This window comes from Drosophila yakuba, chromosome 2L, assembly GCF_016746365.2.
Source record: "Drosophila yakuba strain Tai18E2 chromosome 2L, Prin_Dyak_Tai18E2_2.1, whole genome shotgun sequence".
NCBI lineage: Eukaryota > Metazoa > Arthropoda > Insecta > Diptera > Drosophilidae > Drosophila > Drosophila yakuba.
In genome coordinates, this window is record NC_052527.2 from 25,007,459 (window position 1) to 25,033,785 (window position 26,327).

The 26,327-nt window shown below is 43.5% G+C and overlaps 2 protein-coding genes, 3 long non-coding RNA genes and 1 pseudogene across 7 annotated transcripts; 4 read left to right on the plus strand and 2 right to left on the minus strand.

Annotated features, from left to right (window-relative positions):
• LOC120320712 lies at positions 1–2,631 on the plus strand (annotated as a pseudogene).
• A 2,950-nt stretch (positions 2,632–5,581) lies between these two features.
• LOC122319472 (craniofacial development protein 2-like) lies at positions 5,582–7,109 on the plus strand. The gene is made up of 2 exons (XM_043206798.1): positions 5,582–6,148; positions 6,993–7,109. The coding sequence occupies exons 1-2, from the start codon at positions 5,582–5,584 to the stop codon at positions 7,107–7,109; spliced, it is 684 nt and encodes a 227-aa protein (XP_043062733.1).
• Positions 7,110–15,620: 8,511 nt separating this feature from the next.
• On the minus strand, positions 15,621–16,020 carry LOC120320657. The gene is made up of 3 exons (XR_005560179.2): positions 15,965–16,020; positions 15,808–15,887; positions 15,621–15,735 (listed from the first exon to the last, which is right to left on the minus strand). It is a non-coding gene; the product is annotated as an uncharacterized LOC120320657 (long non-coding RNA).
• Positions 15,787–20,670, plus strand: LOC120320656 (craniofacial development protein 2-like). 2 transcript variants are annotated; one of them, XR_005560178.2, is made up of 2 exons: positions 15,787–15,923; positions 16,019–16,865. XR_005560178.2 is itself a non-coding variant. In XM_039370940.1 (2 exons), the coding sequence occupies exon 2, from the start codon at positions 18,206–18,208 to the stop codon at positions 18,932–18,934; it is 729 nt and encodes a 242-aa protein (XP_039226874.1). In that variant the 5' UTR covers positions 15,872–15,923; positions 18,078–18,205; the 3' UTR covers positions 18,935–20,670. The 2 variants fall into 2 exon arrangements, 1 of the variants encoding a protein (XP_039226874.1); XM_039370940.1 differs by lacking the exon at positions 16,019–16,865 and adding an exon at positions 18,078–20,670 and having other exon boundaries at positions 15,872–15,923.
• Positions 20,671–21,980: 1,310 nt separating this feature from the next.
• On the minus strand, positions 21,981–22,381 carry LOC120320658. Its single transcript, XR_005560180.2, has 3 exons — positions 22,326–22,381; positions 22,169–22,248; positions 21,981–22,095 (listed from the first exon to the last, which is right to left on the minus strand). It is a non-coding gene; the product is annotated as an uncharacterized LOC120320658 (long non-coding RNA).
• Positions 22,049–23,226, plus strand: LOC120320659. Of its 2 annotated transcripts, XR_006245115.1 has the most exons (3): positions 22,049–22,118; positions 22,192–22,284; positions 22,380–23,226. It is a non-coding gene; the product is annotated as an uncharacterized LOC120320659 (long non-coding RNA). The 2 variants fall into 2 exon arrangements; XR_005560181.1 differs by having other exon boundaries at positions 22,192–23,226.
• The last annotated feature ends 3,101 nt before the right edge of the window (positions 23,227–26,327 follow it).

A 26,327-nucleotide genomic window follows, 5' to 3' on the forward strand; every position in this document is an offset into this window, starting at 1 on the left:
TTTCGGCTGGGTACGAACTGGCCCAGTGTCAGCCTCAGCCCAAAGCATAATTTCCTCTTGTTCGACACAGATCTCCCACGCTTACGATAATTCACTGGACAAACTACTGACAAAATTTTGGTAGGTGGAGAATATACCAACTAAGTTGGTAAAGGAATCCGATTCCATGTGCGAGAAGAAACGAGTGCGGCCAATATGTCGTTACTCTGCCTTTTCGCGACCCAGAACATATCGGTTCCGGGCTAGTGCATTCTAGGTCTTTCGCGTTGGCTCAGTTCTTAAGAAATGAGCAGCGTCTAAAAAGAGATGAGGCCTTGAAAGCGAGATACGATTCGGTATCTTCGACTTAAAGCACATGCGACAAGTTCTTCCTACACATGATTGCAACGCCTATTATATGCCACATCACGCCGTCTTAAAACCGGAAAGCGTAACTACTAAACTCCGTGTAGTATTCAATGCCTCCAGCCCTTCATCGAATGGTACCAGTTTAAATGATATCCTTCATGCTGGCCCTGTCTTACAGTCCGACTTGACCATTCAAATTCTGAAGTGGCGCTATTTCCGATACGTGTTCAGCGCCGATATCGAAAAAATGTATCGGCAGATCTGGGTAGATCCGAAACACACTCCATTCCAGTGAATACTTTTCCGTAACAATAGAGGGGAAATTAGAGATTTCGAATTGAGAACAGTAAACTTTGGAGTCAATTGCGCGCCTTTCCCGGCCATCCGAGTACTGCAGCAGCTGGCAGCTGACGTAGAACTCAGCCATCCAAAAGCTAGTAATGTCATTCGAAATTGCATGTATGTGGATGATGTTCTAGCCGGAGCGGACTCCACGGAAGAAGCTCAACTCATGGTGCAAGAGCTCCGAGACGCTCTGAAATCCGCCGGATTTCCATTGAGGAAATGGACCTCCAACCAAAAGAAAGTTTTAGCGGCCATTCAGAGCAACCATCTTTTAAATACTGATTTTCTCGAGATCGATGCAGAAAGCACTACCAAAACCCTCGGTATTCGCTGGAAGGCAACCTACGACGAATTCTTCTTCGTCCCGCCAGAGTTGGCTATTGAAACGTCCTTTACAAAACGCCAAGTCCTGTCCCAAATTGCCAAATTGTTTGACCCTGCAGACTGGTTAGCGCCAGTGCTGGAGATTTGGCTGCAGGAGCTTCGGTGGGACGAAAACATTCAAAATGAGCTTTTTCAGCGATGGCTTAATTTTCTCCAAAGTTATTCGGTTTTAGAGCAGATACGCATTGCACGCTGGCTATCGTTTCATCCAGAATTCAAGGTCGAGCATCATGGCTTTTGCGATGCATCGCAAAAGGCTTATGGGGCGGCAATATATGTACGCGTTGAAGTGCAACTCCTAAGCGCGAAAACCCAGGTAGCACCAGTCAAAACGGTTTCGCTCCCAAGACTGGAGCTGTGCTCAATCTGAGCATAATCCAGCAGACCTGGCAAGTAGAGGAGTTTCCCTCCAAGATCTAGCCGATAGCCAGTTATGGTGGCACGGACCGACTTGGTTGCAAAATCCACGCAACCAATGGCCAACTCAGGTCGAATATGCTCCGGTGACCGACCTGGAGAAGCTTGCTCTAAAAGTTCATCTCGCAAAAGCTCCTTCTGAAGAGTTGTTGGCACGATTCTCCAAGCTTGAGAAAGCTCTACGGGTCCTTGCTTATGTTCATCGCTTCAATCAGCGGTGCAGGAAGCAGACATCTCCATCTGATGTGCAATTGCTGGCCACTGAAATCGCCGCCGCCGAGCGGTTCCTAATTTCGAACACTCGGCGCAGAGAATTCCCTGTGGAATATTACAGCCTAAGTGAAAGGCGTCCAGTGCCAAGTTCAAAGGCCATCCTAAGCATGAACCCGTTTCTAGATCCGCAAGGACTGATCAGGGCGTGCGGCCGTGTGGCGGCTTCCGAAAGCCTTCAATACAATGAATGGCATCCAGTGATTCTTCCGTATAACTGCCTGCTTTCTCGCCTTCTTGCGAATTTCACTCATCGCATAACTCTCCGAGAATTAAGAACCTGATGAAAGCAGTAGTAAATTCGTGCAAAGTATGTGTGATCCACAAAAAGCGGTTGCAAAGCCAACTGATGGGTGTCCTGCCCAAAGAAAGAGCATCGTTCTCCCGACCGTTCACGTATACTGGCATGGATTACGCCGGTCCGTTCGATATAAAGAACTATACGGAAAGATCATGTCTTATTACAAAGGGGTATGTGTTAGTTTTTGTTTGTTTCTCCACCAAGGCCATCCATTTAGAGCCAACATCTGAGTTAACGACCGAACAGTTTCTTGCCGCTTTCGCTCGTTTTGTATCCAGACGAGGGTGTCCACGTCAAGTCCAGTCAGACAATGGCAAAACCTTTGTTGGCGCTGCCACCCTGCTTTCCCGCGATTTTCTTCAAGCCGTAAAAGAGTCGGTGACGACTGCCTATAGTCATCAAGAGATGCAATGGCAATTTATTCCTCCGGGGGCACCCCATATGGGAGGCCTTTGGGAAGCAGGCGTAAAAAGTTTTAAGACGCTATTTTACAAATGCACTGCCACACGAAAATACACGTTCAAAGAGCTCTCCACGCTCTTGGCAAAAATAGAAGCGTGCCTTAACTCCAGGCCGCTCTCTCCATGTCTGAGGATCCGACAGATTTGCTGGCTCTGACGCCAGGTCATTTCCTTGTCGGGGGACCCCTTATGTCGACGGTGGAACCCGAAGTAAAGGGAGAAACGAATTCCGAATATCCACAATAATAGGCGCTCCTCTCGTCCTTAGTTGTAGTTCGCTAGCACTAATCAGCCATAATTTTTCATTTCGTTTTCGATCTCCTTTCGACATTCAACTACGCGCAGCATGGCCCCTCGTCAACAAAACGCACGCAGTGCTCGTGCCTTGGAGAGCAGTACCCGAGGTATTCAATCCTACCGATGCCGAGTCTGCCGCGGTATCCATCCTCTTCGGAAGTGCGTGAGGTTCCTAAAGCTCAGCGCTGAAAAGCGTCTGCGAGCTGTCCTCATTAACAAATACTGCGCCAATTGCCTCGCTCACGAGCATTCCACGGGAGACTGCCGAAGCGGTGATCGTTGCAAGAAGTGCGACCGATCCCACCACACGCTGCTCCACATGCACGAGCAGGTTAGCTCGTTGTCGCGGTCGCGAGCGCGCTCGCGTCTCCAACCGGTGCCAAGCCGGCAAGCAGCTTCGGCCTCGTCCCAACGTTCCCGCCGGCAAAATTCGCCAACTTAGTGTAGGAATTCACCGCCACGACGCCCGGAATCGACCACGCCAGGCCCATCGCTCTCGTCGCCTGGCAACGCCACAGCATGAACATCCTTCCGACAGCGCTGGTCAAGTTGGAGACCGGGACGAAGACCTTCGAGACCGCAGCCCTTATCGATCCGTGCACCCCCATGAGCTGCATCGAAGCCTTTACGCTTCCGATGACCAATGTTGGCGACGAGAAGGTCTGCACGACGACGATTCGCTCCAGGATCGACGCGAACACTAAGCTGGAGGTCGTGCTCAAGATCGAGCCCAGTGTGCGGATCCGCACACCTGTCCGGGCATTGAGCGACACAGTGGTGTCCAAGTTCCGGGACATCATGCTGGCTGATGACCAGTTCCATCGGCCTGCTACCGTCTCCATGGTCTTAGGAGCAGATGTTTATCCAAAGGTTATCCAATCCGGATTCCTGACCTTCGACGAGGGAATGCCGGTCGCTCAGAAAACTGTTTTTGGGTGGATCGTGTCCGGTACCTGCAGCCTGCCGTAGGATGGCTGTGTTGCAACCCCAGTGATTGCAAGGGGGGCGGAATGTCCAAGTTATGGGGTTTGGACTGTCACCCGCTCTCCGCTCCCTCTTACGCTCTCCGCTCCCTCTTAGGCTCTCCCGCTCTTCACCACAGAGTCTCCAAGGAGTCTCCGCTGCGCTTGGGAGAGCCTAACTAATTAGAATAAGCACCAGTGTCAAAACTAATTTCGCTGAATAAACACACGCCCGGTCGCGCCCGCGCAATTACGAAAAGTCTAGTGTTCGCTTTTCTTTGAGTGTTTCTTTTCAGCATATTTGGAAAATTCCAGGACAGCAGCCCCCTACAACCCACCAATTATAAAATTGTACACCTTTCGAACAAATGCCAACAAACTGCCAACAAATCCATTTGCGACATAGAAAGCATTAAAACATTACCAACAAACGAATTATGTATCCAGAACCTAATAAAGAACAATCACAGTAAGTGTGACATGCAGAATACAGGCGTGGTCACAGATATATTTGAACCAGAAAAGGGATACATCTTCATCTTTAATGCGAAGGAAACTAAAGTAAAAACACCAGAAGGCAATGAGACCTGCATAAACGGATCGGTGATAATAACTTATGGAAATGCTACAATATAAGTAAATAGACTGGACTATGATAACACTAAAGAAAGTATATTAAAACATCCAGAGATAATTATGCCACCTACAAGAGGAATTTCAAGAAACACCAACAGTGACACTGCAAAGACTACATCTAGAAGTAATAGAGACACATAAGAGGGTAATCATTGCAAGTAACACAACAACACAGCACACGTCGATCCTTTATATGATAGTGGTAGTGTTATCCATAGCAACAATCATTGTCTGGCAAGCAAGAAGGCCTGTCACAATTTGTACACCAAATCCAGAACATCATGTACCCATGGTCGCGCTGGACATACCGTCACTATGGCCATCGCTTCAATCTGGTGGGGGAGGAGTTACCGACCCATCGGTACCACGCCTACACTCCCCACCAAAACCCCCTCGATCGTTCCGAGTTCACTAACAATTTTATTGAACCGGGAAACATTGTAGCTAATAAGCGAATGTCGCAACTACAGACACATTCGCTTAGAAGCTACATCAGCAAGAACATGACTATGTCAAAGCATTGGACAGTTGGCCGGCTGCAAAATTATAACGTAAACAAATTGTGCTAGCTAAGGTATATATTATATATAAGACAAAGACATTTTTCAGCATTCAACTCACTTTTTATTCATCATTGCTAACGAACGGACGTGTATTGTCCAGACATATTTTGTATACTTTAAATAAAAATATCACCAACGAAATCATGTGCTGTATAATTGAAGAAAACAATTGGAAATTTGACTAGAGGAGCGATAGATAACTGTATATTGCAACTACCTACCCTGGGTCACGATTGACAGAACCAAGAGGACTCCCGCTCTGATGGTGACTCAGGCATACCTGTTTTACCGAAGTACTAATTTTCACAAATTTTTCAACTTTGATGGAAAAAAGAAAGCGATCTTACACCGACTTATTGGCGTATGAGGCCGCATCTGACCAATCCCCAGATCGGTCGAAAAACTTAATCGATTACCGAAACAAATACGAGAGAATTAAACATAAACGGCCCCCCAAATTCGATGACGACCATAGGCATATCTAAACGGACACGAATTGGACAATGGAACGTTAGAACTCTGAGAGAACCATCTAGATTAGCACAGTTTGCGGCGGAGATGAAGAGACTTCATATTGAAATAGCTGGAATCAGTAAGATGAGGTGGTCTGGTAGTGAGAAAACAACAACATCAAATAGCAATCTAGTCCTACACAGGAGCAGCAATGACGGCAGCAGATACGGGGTGGGGATTTACGTGTCCGAGCGCATAAAAAACACACTGCACTCCTCGGAACCCATTTCTGATAGACTCAAGAAAGCCAGATTCAGATGTAGAGCTAGACATATAAACATCATACAATGCTATGCCCCGACGGAAAACGCCAAAGATGACACCAAGGACGACTTCTACATTGCCTTTACAGCAACCCTCAGCAAGACACGGCAAGGTGACATTAACATCCTCGTGCGTGATTTTTATGCGAAAGAAGGCCCCAACAACACCGGACTAAGATCTGTCATGGGCCAACAAGGAACTGGGACTCGCAATGACAACGAAGAGAGATTAGCGGAACTCTGCCAGCTATTCCAACTGGTCATCGGCGGCACAATATTCCCACACAAAGATGTCCACAAATACTCCTGGACATCTCCTAGTGGTAACACGCGCAACCAGATCGGCCACATTTGCATTAGCACGAAATGGAGACACTCATTACTGGACGTACGGAACAAAAGACAGTCATCATGAGTTGGTTATTGGAGAACTTGAAATAAAGTTAAACCGCAACTACTCAAGAAACACTGATACCAGCCAACACCGACGAGCGCCCCCATTGAACCTGAATGATGTCCACATTGCGGGAACAGATGATCCCCCTAGAAGACCACCCATGGGAGCACACCTGCAGACAGCTAAGGACCGCAGCTGAGAAAATAATTGGGCTGCAACAACGCGGAAGAGCAGACTGGATATCTGAAGGGACCTGGGACCTGATTAGAAGAAGGAACAATCTGAAGCCATTTTCGGCCATCTGACCATTTTCGGCTGGGTACTAACTGGCCCAGTGTCAGCCTCAGCCCAAAGCAGAATTTCCTCTTGTTCGACACAGATCTCCCACGCTTACGATAATTCACTGGACAAACTACTGACAAAATTTTGGTAGGTGGAGAATATACCAACTAAGTTGGTAAAGGAATCCGATTCCATGTGCGAGAAGAAACGAGTGCGGCCAATATGTCGTTACTCTGCCTTTTCGCGACCCAGAACATATCGGTTCCGGGCTAGTGCATTCTAGGTCTTTCGCGTTGGCTCAGTTCTTAAGAAATGAGCAGCGTCTAAAAAGAGATGAGGCCTTGAAAGCGAGATACGATTCGGTATCTTCGACTTAAAGCACATGCGACAAGTTCTTCCTACACATGATTGCAACGCCTATTATATGCCACATCACGCCGTCTTAAAACCGGAAAGCGTAACTACTAAACTCCGTGTAGTATTCAATGCCTCCAGCCCTTCATCGAATGGTACCAGTTTAAATGATATCCTTCATGCTGGCCCTGTCTTACAGTCCGACTTGACCATTCAAATTCTGAAGTGGCGCTATTTCCGATACGTGTTCAGCGCCGATATCGAAAAAATGTATCGGCAGATCTGGGTAGATCCGAAACACACTCCATTCCAGTGAATACTTTTCCGTAACAATAGAGGGGAAATTAGAGATTTCGAATTGAGAACAGTAACCTTTGGAGTCAATTGCGCGCCTTTCCCGGCCATCCGAGTACTGCAGCAGCTGGCAGCTGACGCAGAACTCAGCCATCCAAAAGCTAGTAATGTCATTCGAAATTGCATGTATGTGGATGATGATCTAGCGGGAGCGGACTCCACGGAAGAAGCTCAACTCATGGTGCAAGAGCTCCGAGACGCTCTGAATTCCGCCGGATTTCCATTGAGGAAATGGACCTCCAACCAAAAGAAAGTTTTAGCGGCCATTCAGAGCAACCATCTTTTAAATACTGATTTTCTCGAGATCGATGCAGAAAGCACTACCAAAACCCTCGGTATTCGCTGGAAGGCAACCTACGACGAATTCTTCTTCGTCCCGCCAGAGTTGGCTATTGAAACGTCCTTTACAAAACGCCAAGTCCTGTCCCAAATTGCCAAATTGTTTGACCCTGCAGACTGGTTAGCGCCGTTTATCGTTCGAGTTAAAATTTTCATGCTGGAGATTTGGCTGCAGGAGCTTCGGTGGGACGAAAACATTCAAAATGAGCTTTTTCAGCGATGGCTTAATTTTCTCCAAAGTTATTCGGTTTTAGAGCAGATACGCATTGCACGTTGGCTATCGTTTCATCCAGATTTCAAGGTCGAGCATCATGGCTTTTGCGATGCATCGCAAAAGGCTTATGGGGCGGCAATATATGTACGCGTTGAAGTGCAACTCCTAAGCGCGAAAACCCGGGTAGCACCAGTCAAAACGGTTTCGCTCCCAAGACTGGAGCTGTGCTCAATCTGAGCATAATCCAGCAGACCTGGCAAGTAGATGAGTTTCCCTCCAAGATCTAGCCGATAGCCAGTTATGGTGGCACGGACCGACTTGGTTGCAAAATCCACGCAACCAATGGCCAACTCAGGTCGAATATGCTCCGGTGACCGACCTGGAGAAGCTTGCTCTAAAAGTTCATCTCGCAAAAGCTCCTTCTGAAGAGTTGTTGGCACGATTCTCCAAGCTTGAGAAAGCTCTACGGGTCCTTGCGTATGTTCATCGCTTCAATCAGCGGTGCAGGAAGCAGACATCTCCATCTGATGTGCAATTGCTGGCCACTGAAATCGCCGCCGCCGAGCGGTTCCTAATTTCGAACACTCGGCGCAGAGAATTCCCTGTGGAATATTACAGCCTAAGTGAAAGGCGTCCAGTGCCAAGTTCAAAAGCCATCCTAAGCATGAACCCGTTTCTAGATCCGCAAGGACTGATCAGGGCGTGCGGCCGTGTGGCGGCTTCCGAAAGCCTTCAATACAATGAATGGCATCCAGTGATTCTTCCGTATAACTGCCTGCTTTCTCGCCTTCTTGCGAATTTCACTCATCGCATAACTCTCCGAGAATTAAGAACCTGATGAAAGCAGTAGTAAATTCGTGCAAAGTATGTGTGATCCACAAAAAGCGGTTGCAAAGCCAACTGATGGGTGTCCTGCCCAAAGAAAGAGCATCGTTCTCCCGACCGTTCACGTATACTGGCATGGATTACGCCGGTCCGTTCGATATAAAGAACTATACGGAAAGATCATGTCTTATTACAAAGGGGTATGTGTTAGTTTTTGTTTGTTTCTCCACCAAGGCCATCCATTTAGAGCCAACATCTGAGTTAACGGCCGAACAGTTTCTTGCCGCTTTCGCTCGTTTTGTATCCAGACGAGGGTGTCCACGTCAAGTCCAGTCAGACAATGGCAAAACCTTTGTTGGCGCTGCCACCCTGCTTTCCCGCGATTTTCTTCAAGCCGTAAAAGAGTCGGTGACGACTGCCTATAGTCATCAAGAGATGCAATGGCAATTTATTCCTCCGGGGGCACCCCATATGGGAGGCCTTTGGGAAGCAGGCGTAAAAAGTTTTAAGACGCTATTTTACAAATGCACTGCCACACGAAAATACACGTTCGAAGAGCTCTCCACGCTCTTGGCAAAAATAGAAGCGTGCCTTAACTCCAGGCCGCTCTCTCCATGTCTGAGGATCCGACAGATTTGCTGGCTCTGACGCCAGGTCATTTCCTTGTCGGGGGACCCCTTATGTCGACGGTGGAACCCGAAGTAAAGGGAGAAACGAAATCCATTCTTAATCGGTGGCAGCATTTGAAAGCTCTCCATAAGCAGTTCCGAGTGCGATGGAAAGAAGAGTACCTCAAAGAACTCCACAAGCGCACTAAATGGCAGGCCCCGTCCATAAATTTCCGCATCGATGACATGGTCGTCATCAAGGACGACAACTTATCCTCTAATGAGTGGCGGCTCGGCAGAATTGAGTCTGTTTTCCCAGGAGCCGACGGCAAAGTCCGTGTAGTAAATATCCGTACTGCACGTGGAGTTGTTAAACGTCCAGTGGCAAAAGTGGTGCTTTTGCCGACGGAGTCTTCCGAATCTCCACAATAATAGGCGCTCCTCTCGTCCTTAGTTGTAGTTCGCTAGCACTAATCAGCCATAATTTTTCATTTCGTTTTCGATCTCCTTTCGACATTCAACTACGCGCAGCATGGCCCCTCGTCAACAAAACGCACGCAGTGCTCGTGCCTTGGAGAGCAGTACCCGAGGTATTCAATCCTACCGATGCCGAGTCTGCCGCGGTATCCATCCTCTTCGGAAGTGCGTGAGGTTCCTAAAGCTCAGCGCTGAAAAGCGTCTGCGAGCTGTCCTCATTAACAAATACTGCGCCAATTGCCTCGCTCACGAGCATTCCACGGGAGACTGCCGAAGCGGTGATCGTTGCAAGAAGTGCGACCGATCCCACCACACGCTGCTCCACATGCACGAGCAGGTTAGCTCGTTGTCGCGGTCGCGAGCGCGCTCGCGTCTCCAACCGGTGCCAAGCCGGCAAGCAGCTTCGGCCTCGTCCCAACTTTCCCGCCGGCAAAATTCGCCAACTTAGTGTAGGAATTCACCGCCACGACGCCCGGAATCGACCACGCCAGGCCCATCGCTCTCGTCGCTGCTGCAACGCCACAGCATGAACATCCTTCCGACAGCGCTGGTCAAGTTGGAGACCGGGACGAAGACCTTCGAGACCGCAGCCCTTATCGATCCGTGCACCCCCATGAGCTGCATCGAAGCCTTTACGCTTCCGATGACCAATGTTGGCGACGAGAAGGTCTGCACGACGACGATTCGCTCCAGGATCGACGCGAACACTAAGCTGGAGGTCGTGCTCAAGATCGAGCCCAGTGTGCGGATCCGCACACCTGTCCGGGCATTGAGCGACACAGTGGTGTCCAAGTTCCGGGACATCATGCTGGCTGATGACCAGTTCCATCGGCCTGCTACCGTCTCCATGGTCTTAGGAGCAGATGTTTATCCAAAGGTTATCCAATCCGGATTCCTGACCTTCGACGAGGGAATGCCGGTCGCTCAGAAAACTGTTTTTGGGTGGATCGTGTCCGGTACCTGCAGCCTGCCGTAGGATGGCTGTGTTGCAACCCCAGTGATTGCAAGGGGGGCGGAATGTCCAAGTTATGGGGTTTGGACTGTCACCCGCTCTCCGCTCCCTCTTACGCTCTCCGCTCCCTCTTAGGCTCTCCCGCTCTTCACCACAGAGTCTCCAAGGAGTCTCCGCTGCGCTTGGGAGAGCCTAACTAATTAGAATAAGCACCAGTGTCAAAACTAATTTCGCTGAATAAACACACGCCCGGTCGCGCCCGCGCAATTACGAAAAGTCTAGTGTTCGCTTTTCTTTGAGTGTTTCTTTTCAGCATATTTGGAAAATTCCAGGACAGCAGCCCCCTACAACCCACCAATTATAAAATTGTACACCTTTCGAACAAATGCCAACAAACTGCCAACAAATCCATTTGCGACATAGAAAGCATTAAAACATTACCAACAAACGAATTATGTATCCAGAACCTAATAAAGAATAATCACAGTAATTGTGACATGCAGAATACAGGCGTGGTCACAGATATATTTGAACCAGAAAAGGGATACATCTTCATCTTTAATGCGAAGGAAACTAAAGTAAAAACACCAGAAGGCAATGAGACCTGCATAAACGGATCGGTGATAATAACTTATGGAAATGCTACAATATAAGTAAATAGACTGGACTATGATAACACTAAAGAAAGTATATTAAAACATCCAGAGATAATTATGCCACCTACAAGAGGAATTTCAAGAAACACCAACAGTGACACTGCAAAGACTACATCTAGAAGTAATAGAGACACATAAGAGGGTAATCATTGCAAGTAACACAACAACACAGCACACGTCGATCCTTTATATGATAGTGGTAGTGTTATCCATAGCAACAATCATTGTCTGGCATGCAAGAAGGCCTGTCACAATTTGTACACCAAATCCAGAACATCATGTACCCATGGTCGCGCTGGACATACCGTCACTATGGCCATCGCTTCAATCTGGTGGGGGAGGAGTTACCGACCCATCGGTACCACGCCTACACTCCCCACCAAAACCCCCTCGATCGTTCCGAGTTCACTAACAATTTTATTGAACCGGGAAACATTGTAGCTAATAAGCGAATGTCGCAACTACAGACACATTCGCTTAGAAGCTACATCAGCAAGAACATGACTATGTCAAAGCATTGGACAGTTGGCCGGCTGCAAAATTATAACGTAAACAAATTGTGCTAGCTAAGGTATATATTATATATAAGACAAAGACATTTTTCAGCATTCAACTCACTTTTTATTCATCATTGCTAACGAACGGACGTGTATTGTCCAGACATATTTTGTATACTTTAAATAAAAATATCACCAACGAAATAATGTGCTGTATAATTGAAGAAAACAATTGGAAATTTGACTAGAGGAGCGATAGATAACTGTATATTGCAACTACCTACCCTGGGTCACGATTGACAGAACCAAGAGGACTCCCGCTCTGATGGTGACTCAGGCATACCTGTTTTACCGAAGTACTAATTTTCACAAATTTTTCAACTTTGATGGAAAAAAGAAAGCGATCTTACACCGACTTATTGGCGTATGAGGCCGCATCTGACCAATCCCCAGATCGGTCGAAAAACTTAATCGATTACCGAAACAAATACGAGAGAATTAAACATAGGACGACTTCTACATTGCCTTTACAGCAACCCTCAGCAAGACACGGCAAGGTGACATTAACATCCTCGTGCGTGATTTTTATGCGAAAGAAGGCCCCAACAACACCGGACTAAGATCTGTCATGGGCCAACAAGGAACTGGGACTCGCAATGACAACGAAGAGAGATTAGCGGAACTCTGCCAGCTATTCCAACTGGTCATCGGCGGCACAATATTCCCACACAAAGATGTCCACAAATACTCCTGGACATCTCCTAGTGGTAACACGCGCAACCTGATCGGCCACATTTGCATTAGCACGAAATGGAGACACTCATTACTGGACGTACGGAACAAAAGACAGTCATCATGAGTTGGTTATTGGAGAACTTGAAATAAAGTTAAACCGCAACTACTCAAGAAACACTGATACCAGCCAACACCGACGAGCGCCCCCATTGAACCTGAATGATGTCCACATTGCGGGAACAGATGATCCCCCTAGAAGACCACCCATGGGAGCACACCTGCAGACAGCTAAGGACCGCAGCTGAGAAAATAATTGGGCTGCAACAACGCGGAAGAGCAGACTGGATATCTGAAGGGACCTGGGACCTGATTAGAAGAAGGAACAATCTGAAGCCTCTGGCGGACCAGCTCACACAAAATCGTGATCAATATCGCGAACTGTGCAGAGCTGTGAAAAGAGCGCCCAGAAAGGACAAACGAGCGCTATTGGATAGACTTGCGACAGACGCAGAACGAGCAGCCGGCGAAACAACATGCGCTCGTTATACCAGTAGATTGCACGGATTGCCGGAACCCACCACAGACGGAACCAGAGACCTAGAAGGCAGCCTTTTATCCAATGATGATGCACAGATCCGGAGGTGGCGCCAACACTTCATGGGAATTAGCCACACCACATCACCAAACGTGGCTACGGACTATAAAAGCATTGCGCCACCAAGTGGGAATGACGGCTGATACGCTGCATCCACATTTCGCAGCCATATAGGACTCCTGGAAAAGCGGAATCATAGTAAAGCTCCCCAAGAAAGGCAGTCAGCGACTGCAACCACTGGAGAGGAATAATACTGCTCAACACCAGCTATAAAATCCTAGCTACACTGCTTACCGGAATCCAGGAAAAAATTGAGCCAACAATCCGAGACGAACAGGCAGGCTTCAGACCACACAGGAGTTGCGAAGTTGCTTTACCTTCTTATAATACTGCTCAACACCAGCTATAAAATAATAGCTACACTGCTTAACGGAATCCAGGAAAAAATTGAGCCAACAATCCGAGACGAACAGGCAGGCTTCAGACCACACAGGAGTTGCGAAGTTGCTTCAAGAAGGCGTTCCACTCAGTTGAAAGGGCAACAATATGGCGATCACTTGCAAGGAAAGGAGTACCTGCGAACCTCATCGCTATCATCAAATCGATGTATGACGATGCCAACTTGGCGGTACTGCACAACGGAAAAACAAGTAAACCTTTCCAGACGAACATCGAAATTCGGAAAGGATGGCCGCTATCACCTCTACTCTTCAACATCGTGGTCGACGAGTTAATGAACGAAGTATGCTCGTCCAAGCGCGGAATTACGTGGAGCCTCACCAGACACCTTGAGGACTTGGACTATGCAGACGACATCTGTCTTATCTCTCACAGACTCGGCGACATACAGAGGAAAACTGATAACCTCGTCAGAATAGGCAGCAGCCTTCACTAACAGACAGCACAAAACAGAGTTAGATGGAAGGCTTTCGTAGAAGCCCTAAGTTCCCGAGAGAAATAAGAAGGAAATAAAAAAAAAATATTGTGGCTACTTAATCGAATGGTACTAAAATTACCTTTCATTAAAAAAATTATGAAAATATCTCAACTGGTTCAGAGTTATGATTTTTGTAACCCTAAAGTATCTAAAACGCCACTGTGCGTCGTTTTGCGACATAAAAATGTCACGCTGTTCGCATCAGTAGTAATGTTTCCAGAATTTTCCGCAGTCATGGCAACAGCAAAAACAAATTCGGTTATTCCGTTATTTGGTTTTGTACGCGCTCAAATATTACTCTTTTTGAATATGAAAACTTGCGTAACCATCGAAGTCACTTTTAACGTTCACTGCTATTAATTTTGTCTGAGTATTGCAGACACGAATCGAATTAATAAAATTTAAAGCTTTAAACAGCTTTGTATGATTTGTTTATGTACAATCCACGTCGGGGTAATCAAAATATTGAGATCACAAGCTTTTTTATTAGATATTTTTGCGAAAATAAACAGACGGTATTATGTTTTATGTTATGTTTCTTTTGCGAAGTTTTGGTAGCGATACGCTCATGCATAAGTTGCGAAAGCGAGAATTAAATTGATTGCAAAGCGAGCAGCAGAATACCAAGCCAAAGGTGTAGGTACGAGCAAAGACATTAAAATAACACGACGGACAAGTAACGGCCACACATTGGTTTTGCTGCATACACTTTTTTATATTTATGTTGATAATTAATAAAATGTAATATATGTAATAATCGGTACTGAAAATGGGTTATTTACATTCTTGTAATTTTAATTAATAAATATACTAAATTATTAAAACATATAGAAAGTAAATTATTATAACTACTGTGATTTAAAACATCGACTTAAATTTAAATTAATAAAAATACGAAATATATTTATTGCAAAATTTATTTCTTGAGGCACGAAATGGCGGACATAATCCAAGAATCATAGTCTTTTTATATATTTCACGCGTCGCAAGATGAATACTGTAATTAATTTTCATTAATATAAGGTCATTTATGATATTTATTATTTATTATTATGTACATAGTTTTGACTATTATTATGCTGTATTCCAATAATTGTTGTGTTAAGGCAAAACTAGAGTTTTTACGTGGTGGCAATTTATTAAAAATAATATAGATTAAAAATCTAAGATCTTCTAAAAGGGCATATTTTGTCAAATTTACAAGGCATGAGCATACCCAGGCACACATACTGTGGTCGGCTGTCACTGTATGCGTACAAGAGAGTTGCTGGCTCTAGAGCTTTCTGCTCCCCTGGTTTTAAATATGGAGCCAGCTTTAGAGCCAGCATAAAAAAACCCAGTCAAAAAATTTTTTAACGGTACGCATCTTGTTATTCTAATGTCTTTGGTGCGAGAGACACAGGAGAGTTTAGATGCTCTCGCAGCTGATCTGCATAGACTAATTTGTGTCTCCAATGTTGGCAATAAATGAAGAAATAAATTTAGGAGCTGCTAGCATATATTACAGCCAATATACCCATGGAAATTGTTGGGAAAGTTATACTCTAGAAATTCACAAAGAAATTTTGAAAACATGGAAATCTTTCTAATTTTCCAATTTTCATTTTGGTTCCCATTGCTTTTATTTCTATGTCAATGTCAGTTTTCAACTTCGGGTGACCGAAATCCTCATTTATTGCAACGAATTCCTCTCCAGTGTCAATAATAAATAATAATGGGCTTTTTTACCTTCTGCTTCGTATTCGTTTCGATCCTGTAGTTTTGCAGTTATTATTAGTTAGCGTTTGTTTCTTATTTTAACTTTTATGAAATATAATATATCTACTTCTTCTTGTTCTTCTCTAGCAGATTGGGTTTCGTCTCTCTGTCCTCTTTCCGTACGTTTGGGTGTTCCAAAGCTGGTCTCTATGAAAAGGGTCATCAAATCTCGGTAAAATTAAGGTAGAATAAATTTATAATATTCTTTGCACGTGCAGGCATACCTGTTTTACCGAAGTACTAATTTTCACATATTTTTCAACTTTGATGGAAAAAAGAAAGCGATCTTACACCGACTTATTGCCCAAATAAACATCACATGGGAAAATGCTAAACAGACAGCACAAAACAGAGTTAGATGGAAGGCTCCCGAGAGGAATATGAAGGAAAAAAAAAATAGTATGATCACTTAATCGAAAGGTACTAAAATTACCTTTCATTAAAAAAAGTATGAAAATATCTCAACTGGTTCAAGAGTTATGATTTTTGTAACCCTAAAGTATTTAAAACGCCGCTGTGCGTCGTCCTGCGCCTCAAAAATGTCACGCTGTTCGCATCAGTATTAATGTTTCCAGAATTTTCCGCAGTCATGGCAACAGCAAGAAAAATAAATTCGGTTAATCCGTTATTTGGCTTTATACGCGCTGAAATATTACTCTTTTTGAATATGAAAACTTGCGTAACCAACAAAGGCACTTTTATTAATTTTGTCTGAATATTGCAGACACGAATCGAATTAATAAAAGTCAAAGCTTTAAACAGCTTCGTATGATTTGTTTATGGAAGTTAAAACGAGCAAGTCAGAGGGGTGCAACGACCCGCCGAAATGCCACCCAAGACCGGATGCGCCAACAATAACATCGAGAACGCTGAGCCAGCCCAGTAACGCATTTCTCTTTAGCGAAAGCGATGTGCAAGGGTAAGCGTATTGCGAGGCGGGCATGTGTGCGCTGGGTGACCGTCGAAGGCGTGAAGCTCCAGACGGCACGAGGCGCTGACTAACCCCTCTGCTGGATCCGATGCCTCTAACCGAAGCCTTGGCGGCCTTAATAAATTTGATTTGTATTTAGTTCGTAATTGACCAGAATTCAGAGCGGTTGGCTCTAATAAAAGAACCATTTAATAGCACAAACGTATTTGGTTTAATTGACGCTCAACGCGCTTAAGTGTCGTAATAACGTAAAATTCGTAATAAAAAGATCAAGAAATCAAGGTCTCGTAATCGGGTTTTCTTTGAAAACACTTCGAACTCGCGCGCTGCAACTGTGAACAGCAACACACCAACAAAAATATCCAATACAGAAGCATAACAACGCTGCACAAGCAACAGTGAAAACCGCTGCATCTTAACAGTAAACAGCTAAACCAACGACAGCCAGAGAATAAACGGATCAATCAGCTACCGTCGTCGCTACATTTTAAAAACCAATATACCAATATAACATGTAAGTGAGATCTTTATTTTCAATTTACCTCTTTTAACGTCAACCAGACATGTGTGCTATTTTTGAAAAAAATATACACATAATAAATAACGATATAAAACAAATAAAAACAAGAAAGAACGCTTTAGTCGAGTTCCCCGACTATCTGATACCCGTTACTCAGCTAGTGGAAGGGAGAAGGATAGTCTTAAACACAGTTTTTGGCGGCTTGTAGGCGTTATAGTGGGCGTGGCAGAAAGTTTTTTGGCAAATCGATAGAAATTTACAAAACCAATACAAAAATGAAAAAATTTCAAAACATTTTTCAAAAGTGTGGGCGTAGCAGCTTTGGGCGGTTTGAGGGCGTTAGAGTGGGCGTGGCAAAAAGTTTTTTGGTAAATCGATAGAAAATTACAAGACTAATACAAAAATGACAAAATTTCAAAACATTTTTCAAAAGTGTGGGCGTGTCAGTTTTGGGCGGTTTGTGGGCGTTAGAGTGGGCGTGGCAACATGAATCGACAAACTTGCGCTGCGTCTATGTCTCTGGAGTCTGTATGCTTAATCTCAACTTTCTAGCTTTTGTAGTTCCTGAGATCACAGCGTTCATACGGACGGACAGACAGACAGACGGACAGACGGACAGACAGACGGACGGACAGACGGACATGGCCAAATCGACTCGGCTATTGATCCTGATCAAGAATATATATACTTTATATGGTCGGAAACGCTTCCTTCTGCCTGTTACATACTTTTCAACGAATCTAGTATACCCTTTTACTCTACGAGTAACGGGTATAAAGAGTGATTGCAATTAAAAGTTAATTTATAGTGATTTTCATTTACAAATTGTTTAAAAAAAATTAAGAAGGAAAATTCCTAAAAATTTTTCAACTTTGATGGAAAAAAGAAAGCGATCTTACACCGACTTATTGGCGTATGAGGCCGCATCTGACCAATCCCCAGATCGGTCGAAAAACTTAATCGATTACCGAAACAAATACGAGAGAATTAAACATAAACGGCCCCCCAAATTCGATGACGACCATAGGCATATCTAAACGGACACGAATTGGACAATGGAACGTTAGAACTCTGAGAGAACCATCTAGATTAGCACAGTTTGCGGCGGAGATGAAGAGACTTCATATTGAAATAGCTGGAATCAGTGAGATGAGGTGGTCTGGTAGTGAGAAAACAACAACATCAAATAGCAATCTAGTCCTACACAGGAGCAGCAATGACGGCAGCAGATACGGGGTGGGGATTTACGTGTCCGAGCGCATAAAAAACACACTGCACTCCTCGGAACCCATTTCTGATAGACTCAAGAAAGCCAGATTCAGATGTAGAGCTAGACATATAAACATCATACAATGCTATGCCCTGACGGAAGACGCCAAAGATGACACCAAGGACGACTTCTACATTGCCTTTACAGCAACCCTCAGTAAGACACGGCAAGGTGACATTAACATCCTCGTGCGTGATTTTTATGCGAAAGAAGGCCCCAACAACACCGGACTAAGATCTGTCATGGGCCAACAAGGAACTGGGACTCGCAATGACAACGAAGAGAGATTAGCGGAACTCTGCCAGCTATTCCAACTGGTCATCGGCGGCACAATATTCCCACACAAAGATGTCCACAAATACTCCTGGACATCTCCTAGTGGTAACACGCGCAACCTGATCGGCCACATTTGCATTAGCACGAAATGGAGACACTCATTACTGGACGTACGGAACAAAAGACAGTCATCATGAGTTGGTTATTGGAGAACTTGAAATAAAGTTAAACCGCAACTACTCAAGAAACACTGATACCAGCCAACACCGACGAGCGCCCCCATTGAACCTGAATGATGTCCACATTGCGGGAACAGATGATCCCCCTAGAAGACCACCCATGGGAGCACACCTGCAGACAGCTAAGGACCGCAGCTGAGAAAATAATTGGGCTGCAACAACGCGGAAGAGCAGACTGGATATCTGAAGGGACCTGGGACCTGATTAGAAGAAGGAACAATCTGAAGCCTCTGGCGGACCAGCTCACACAAAATCGTGATCAATATCGCGAACTGTGCAGAGCTGTGAAAAGAGCGCCCAGAAAGGACAAACGAGCGCTATTGGATAGACTTGCGACAGACGCAGAACGAGCAGCCGGCGAAACAACATGCGCTCGTTATACCAGTAGATTGCACGGATTGCCGGAACCCACCACAGACGGAACCAGAGACCTAGAAGGCAGCCTTTTATCCAATGATGATGCACAGATCCGGAGGTGGCGCCAACACTTCATGGGAATTAGCCACACCACATCACCAAACGTGGCTACGGACTATAAAAGCATTGCGCCACCAAGTGGGAATGACGGCTGATACGCTGCATCCACATTTCGCAGCCATATAGGACTCCTGGAAAAGCGGAATCATAGTAAAGCTCCCCAAGAAAGGCAGTCAGCGACTGCAACCACTGGAGAGGAATAATACTGCTCAACACCAGCTATAAAATCCTAGCTACACTGCTTACCGGAATCCAGGAAAAAATTGAGCCAACAATCCGAGACGAACAGGCAGGCTTCAGACCACACAGGAGTTGCGAAGTTGCTTTACCTTCTTATAATACTGCTCAACACCAGCTATAAAATAATAGCTACACTGCTTAACGGAATCCAGGAAAAAATTGAGCCAACAATCCGAGACGAACAGGCAGGCTTCAGACCACACAGGAGTTGCGAAGTTGCTTCAAGAAGGCGTTCCACTCAGTTGAAAGGGCAACAATATGGCGATCACTTGCAAGGAAAGGAGTACCTGCGAACCTCATCGCTATCATCAAATCGATGTATGACGATGCCAACTTGGCGGTACTGCACAACGGAAAAACAAGTAAACCTTTCCAGACGAACATCGAAATTCGGAAAGGATGGCCGCTATCACCTCTACTCTTCAACATCGTGGTCGACGAGTTAATGAACGAAGTATGCTCGTCCAAGCGCGGAATTACGTGGAGCCTCACCAGACACCTTGAGGACTTGGACTATGCAGACGACATCTGTCTTATCTCTCACAGACTCGGCGACATACAGAGGAAAACTGATAACCTCGTCAGAATAGGCAGCAGCCTTCACTAACAGACAGCACAAAACAGAGTTAGATGGAAGGCTTTCGTAGAAGCCCTAAGTTCCCGAGAGAAATAAGAAGGAAATAAAAAAAAAATATTGTGGCTACTTAATCGAATGGTACTAAAATTACCTTTCATTAAAAAAATTATGAAAATATCTCAACTGGTTCAGAGTTATGATTTTTGTAACCCTAAAGTATCTAAAACGCCACTGTGCGTCGTTTTGCGACATAAAAATGTCACGCTGTTCGCATCAGTAGTAATGTTTCCAGAATTTTCCGCAGTCATGGCAACAGCAAAAACAAATTCGGTTATTCCGTTATTTGGTTTTGTACGCGCTCAAATATTACTCTTTTTGAATATGAAAACTTGCGTAACCATCGAAGTCACTTTTAACGTTCACTGCTATTAATTTTGTCTGAGTATTGCAGACACGAATCGAATTAATAAAATTTAAAGCTTTAAACAGCTTTGTATGATTTGTTTATGTACAATCCACGTCGGGGTAATCAAAATATTGAGATCACAAGCTTTTTTATTAGATATTTTTGCGAAAATAAACAGACGGTATTATGTTTTATGTTATGTTTCTTTTGCGAAGTTTTGGTAGCGATACGCTCATGCATAAGTTGCGAAAGCGAGAATTAAATTGATTGCAAAGCGAGCAGCAGAATACCAAGCCAAAGGTGTAGGTACGAGCAAAGACATTAAAATAACACGACGGACAAGTAACGGCCACACATTGGTTTTGCTGCATACACTTTTATATATTTATGTTGATAATTAATAAAATGTAATATATGTAATAATCGGTACTGAAAATGGGTTATTTACATTCTTGTAATTTTAATTAATAAATATACTAAATTATTAAAACATATAGAAAGTAAATTATTATAACTACTGTGATTTAAAACATCGACTTAAATTTAAATTAATAAAAATACGAAATATATTTATTGCAAAATTTATTTCTTGAGGCACGAAATGGCGGACATAATCCAAGAATCATAGTCTTTTTATATATTTCACGCGTCGCAAGATGAATACTGTAATTAATTTTCATTAATATAAGGTCATTTATGATATTTATTATTTATTATTATGTACATAGTTTTGACTATTATTATGCTGTATTCCAATAATTGTTGTGTTAAGGCAAAACTAGAGTTTTTACGTGGTGGCAATTTATTAAAAATAATATAGATTAAAAATCTAAGATCTTCTAAAAGGGCATATTTTGTCAAATTTACAAGGCATGAGCATACCCAGGCACACATACTGTGGTCGGCTGTCACTGTATGCGTACAAGAGAGTTGCTGGCTCTAGAGCTTTCTGCTCCCCTGGTTTTAAATATGGAGCCAGCTTTAGAGCCAGCATAAAAAAACCCAGTCAAAAAATTTTTTAACGGTACGCATCTTGTTATTCTAATGTCTTTGGTGCGAGAGACACAGGAGAGTTTAGATGCTCTCGCAGCTGATCTGCATAGACTAATTTGTGTCTCCAATGTTGGCAATAAATGAAGAAATAAATTTAGGAGCTGCTAGCATATATTACAGCCAATATACCCATGGAAATTGTTGGGAAAGTTATACTCTAGAAATTCACAAAGAAATTTTGAAAACATGGAAATCTTTCTAATTTTCCAATTTTCATTTTGGTTCCCATTGCTTTTATTTCTATGTCAATGTCAGTTTTCAACTTCGGGTGACCGAAATCCTCATTTATTGCAACGAATTCCTCTCCAGTGTCAATAATAAATAATAATGGGCTTTTTTACCTTCTGCTTCGTATTCGTTTCGATCCTGTAGTTTTGCAGTTATTATTAGTTAGCGCTTTGTTTCTTATTTTAACTTTTATGAAATATAATATATCTACTTCTTCTTGTTCTTCTCTAGCAGATTGGGTTTCGTCTCTCTGTCCTCTTTCCGTACGTTTGGGTGTTCCAAAGCTGGTCTCTATGAAAAGGGTCATCAAATCTCGGTAAAATTAAGGTAGAATAAATTTATAATATTCTTTGCACGTGCAGGCATACCTGTTTTACCGAAGTACTAATTTTCACATATTTTTCAACTTTGATGGAAAAAAGAAAGCGATCTTACACCGACTTATTGCCCAAATAAACATCACATGGGAAAATGCTAAACAGACAGCACAAAACAGAGTTAGATGGAAGGCTCCCGAGAGGAATATGAAGGAAAAAAAAAATAGTATGATCACTTAATCGAAAGGTACTAAAATTACCTTTCATTAAAAAAAGTATGAAAATATCTCAACTGGTTCAAGAGTTATGATTTTTGTAACCCTAAAGTATTTAAAACGCCACTGTGCGTCGTCCTGCGCCTCAAAAATGTCACGCTGTTCGCATCAGTATTAATGTTTCCAGAATTTTCCGCAGTCATGGCAACAGCAAGAAAAATAAATTCGGTTAATCCGTTATTTGGCTTTGTACGCGCTGAAATATTACTCTTTTTGAATATGAAAACTTGCGTAACCAACAAAGGCACTTTTATTAATTTTGTCTGAATATTGCAGACACGAATCGAATTAATAAAAGTCAAAGCTTTAAACAGCTTCGTATGATTTGTTTATGGAAGTTAAAACGAGCAAGTCAGAGGGGTGCAACGACCCGCCGAAATGCCACCCAAGACCGGATGCGCCAACAATAACATCGAGAACGCTGAGCCAGCCCAGTAACGCATTTCTCTTTAGCGAAAGCGATGTGCAAGGGTAAGCGTATTGCGAGGCGGGCATGTGTGCGCTGGGTGACCGTCGAAGGCGTGAAGCTCCAGACGGCACGAGGCGCTGACTAACCCCTCTGCTGGATCCGATGCCTCTAACCGAAGCCTTGGCGGCCTTAATAAATTTGATTTGTATTTAGTTCGTAATTGACCAGAATTCAGAGCGGTTGGCTCTAATAAAAGAACCATTTAATAGCACAAACGTATTTGGTTTAATTGACGCTCAACGCGCTTAAGTGTCGTAATAACGTAAAATTCGTAATAAAAAGATCAAGAAATCAAGGTCTCGTAATCGGGTTTTCTTTGAAAATACTTCGAACTCGCGCGCTGCAACTGTGAACAGCAACACACCAACAAAAATATCCAATACAGAAGCATAACAACGCTGCACAAGCAACAGTGAAAACCGCTGCATCTTAACAGTAAACAGCTAAACCAACGACAGCCAGAGAATAAACGGATCAATCAGCTACCGTCGTCGCTACATTTTAAAAACCAATATACCAATATAACATGTATGTAAGTGAGATCTTTATTTTCAATTTACCTCTTTTAACGTCAACCAGACATGTGTGCTATTTTTGAAAAAAATATACACATAATAAATAACGATATAAAACAAATAAAAACAAGAAAGAACGCTTTAGTCGAGTTCCCCGACTATCTGATACCCGTTACTCAGCTAGTGGAAGGGAGAAGGAGAGTCTTAAACACAGTTTTTGGCGGCTTGTAGGCGTTATAGTGGGCGTGGCAGAAAGTTTTTTGGCAAATCGATAGAAATTTACAAAACCAATACAAAAATGAAAAATTTTCAAAACATTTTTCAAAAGTGTGGGCGTAGCAGCTTTGGGCGGTTTGAGGGCGTTAGAGTGGGCGTGGCAAAAAGTTTTTTGGTAAATCGATAGAAAATTACAAGACTAATACAAAAATGACAAAATTTCAAAACATTTTTCAAAAGTGTGGGCGTGTCAGTTTTGGGCGGTTTGTGGGCGTTAGAGTGGGCGTGGCAACATGAATCGATAAACTTGCGCTGCGTCTATGTCTCTGGAGTCTGTATGCTTAATCTCAACTTTCTAGCTTTTGTAGTTCCTGAGATCACAGCGTTCATACGGACGGACAGACAGACAGACGGACAGACGGACAGACGGACAGACAGACGGACGGACAGACGGACATGGCCAAATCGACTCGGCTATTGATCCTGATCAAGAATATATATACTTTATATGGTCGGAAACGCTTCCTTCTGCCTGTTACATACTTTTCAACGAATCTAGTATACCCTTTTACTCTACGAGTAACGGGTATAAAGAGTGATTGCAATTAAAAGTTAATTTATAGTGATTTTCATTTACAAATTGTTTAAAAAAAACAAGAAAGAACGCTTTAGTCGAGTTCCCCGACTATCTGATACCCGTTACTCAGCTAGTGGAAGGGAGAAGGAGAGTCTTAAACACAGTTTTTGGCGGCTTGTAGGCGTTATAGTGGGCGTGGCAGAAAGTTTTTTGGCAAATCGATAGAAATTTACAAAACCAATACAAAAATGAAAAAATTTCAAAACATTTTTCAAAAGTGTGGGCGTAGCAGCTTTGGGCGGTTTGAGGGCGTTAGAGTGGGCGTGGCAAAAAGTTTTTTGGTAAATCGATAGAAAATTACAAGACTAATACAAAAATGACAAAATTTCAAAACATTTTTCAAAAGTGTGGGCGTGTCAGTTTTGGGCGGTTTGTGGGCGTTAGAGTGGGCGTGGCAACATGAATCGATAAACTTGCGCTGCGTCTATGTCTCTGGAGTCTGTATGCTTAATCTCAACTTTCTAGCTTTTGTAGTTCCTGAGATCACAGCGTTCATACGGACGGACAGACAGACAGACGGACAGACGGACAGACGGACAGACAGACGGACGGACAGACGGACATGGCCAAATCGACTCGGCTATTGATCCTGATCAAGAATATATATACTTTATATGGTCGGAAACGCTTCCTTCTGCCTGTTACATACTTTTCAACGAATCTAGTATACCCTTTTACTCTACGAGTAACGGGTATAATTAAGAAGGAAAATTCCTAAAAGGTAATTCTTTCTCATACAAATTATAAAATAAAAAATCACAAACTTACCATTGTCCGATGTATAGAAACAGTAACGAAAACAACGACAGGGACGAATACTTAATACAGAGCTATAAAGACATAAGAAATAACAATCAGCAAGGGGGTTACATTGACGGTACTGAGACCGACTAAGATATAGAATTAAAAAACTTAATGGACGGCCTTACAGACAAAGTAAAAATAGTTAACGATCAAGAATTTCAAAATCAACATCAGGAACGGGCGAAAACCGCAGGTACCATTAGTAATAAAGATGTAATTAGACTCATGGAAGCGGTCGTAAATAGTGCACTAGAACATCAGCAAAAAATATTTTCAGACAAGCTTAAAGAGGTTGAGAATAGGCAGAGAATAAATGAGGGTGGATCCTTAGTGGTATACTAACAAATACCACATAACGCAGCTATTCCTTGTAATGAACCACTAGACTTGGTAAAGTCCATACCAAGTTTTGACGGAAAGCTGATGAGTATGTGGCATGGCGAACCGCAGCAGTTAACGCCTACGAAATCTACAAACCATATTTGGGTAGCTCTAGAACCTACCAGGCCGTAGGAATCATTCGTAACAAGGTAATATGCCCCGCGGAAGTAATGCTTACGTCACATAATACAGTAATAAATTTCGATGCTATAATAGCTATAATGGACTGCGCATATGCAGAACAAACTCCAATTGAGGTAACGCAGCAACAAATGGTTACTATGCGTCAAGGAGAACTTCCCCTAATGACTTCTTATAATGAGATTGAGAGAAAGCTAACTCTTATTATTAGTAAGACTGTCTTATGACACAAATACTGCAGCTATTTTAAATAATAGATCACGCCAGGACGCTTTGACCGCTTTTGTGACCGGGCTAATAAAATCAGTCCGACATGTAGTTCTTTCAGCTGCGCCCAAAGTTTTGCCATCAGCATTGGCCGGGCAGAGTCTTGCAATGAACGAGCCTGGTTCGTTGCAAACTTTAATAAAAATTTAGAAGAAAAATCTTACAATTCGGAAACCGTCGCCAGGGTAACCGTTTTCATAACACCCCACAAGGTAATAACCACAACAACTCCCAGAGAGTTTTCCAGAGAAACCAAGACAATAATGCACCGGGCACTAGTATTCAAGCTAAAGGCTTTCAATTTTTTTACAAACCAGGGACATAAAAGCCAAATTCATGGTACTGAGA

Coding starts and splice junctions, on each gene's coding strand:
- LOC122319472 (XM_043206798.1), top strand. CDS start 5,582: ATGAGGTGGTCTGGTAGTGAGAAAACAACAACATCAAATAGCAATCTA. Junction 6,149..6,992: donor GGAGACACTCATTACTGGAC/GTACGGAACAAA, acceptor CCTGTCTTACAG/TCCGACTTGACCATTCAAAT.
- LOC120320656 (XM_039370940.1), top strand. CDS start 18,206: ATGACGACCATAGGCATATCTAAACGGACACGAATTGGACAATGGAAC.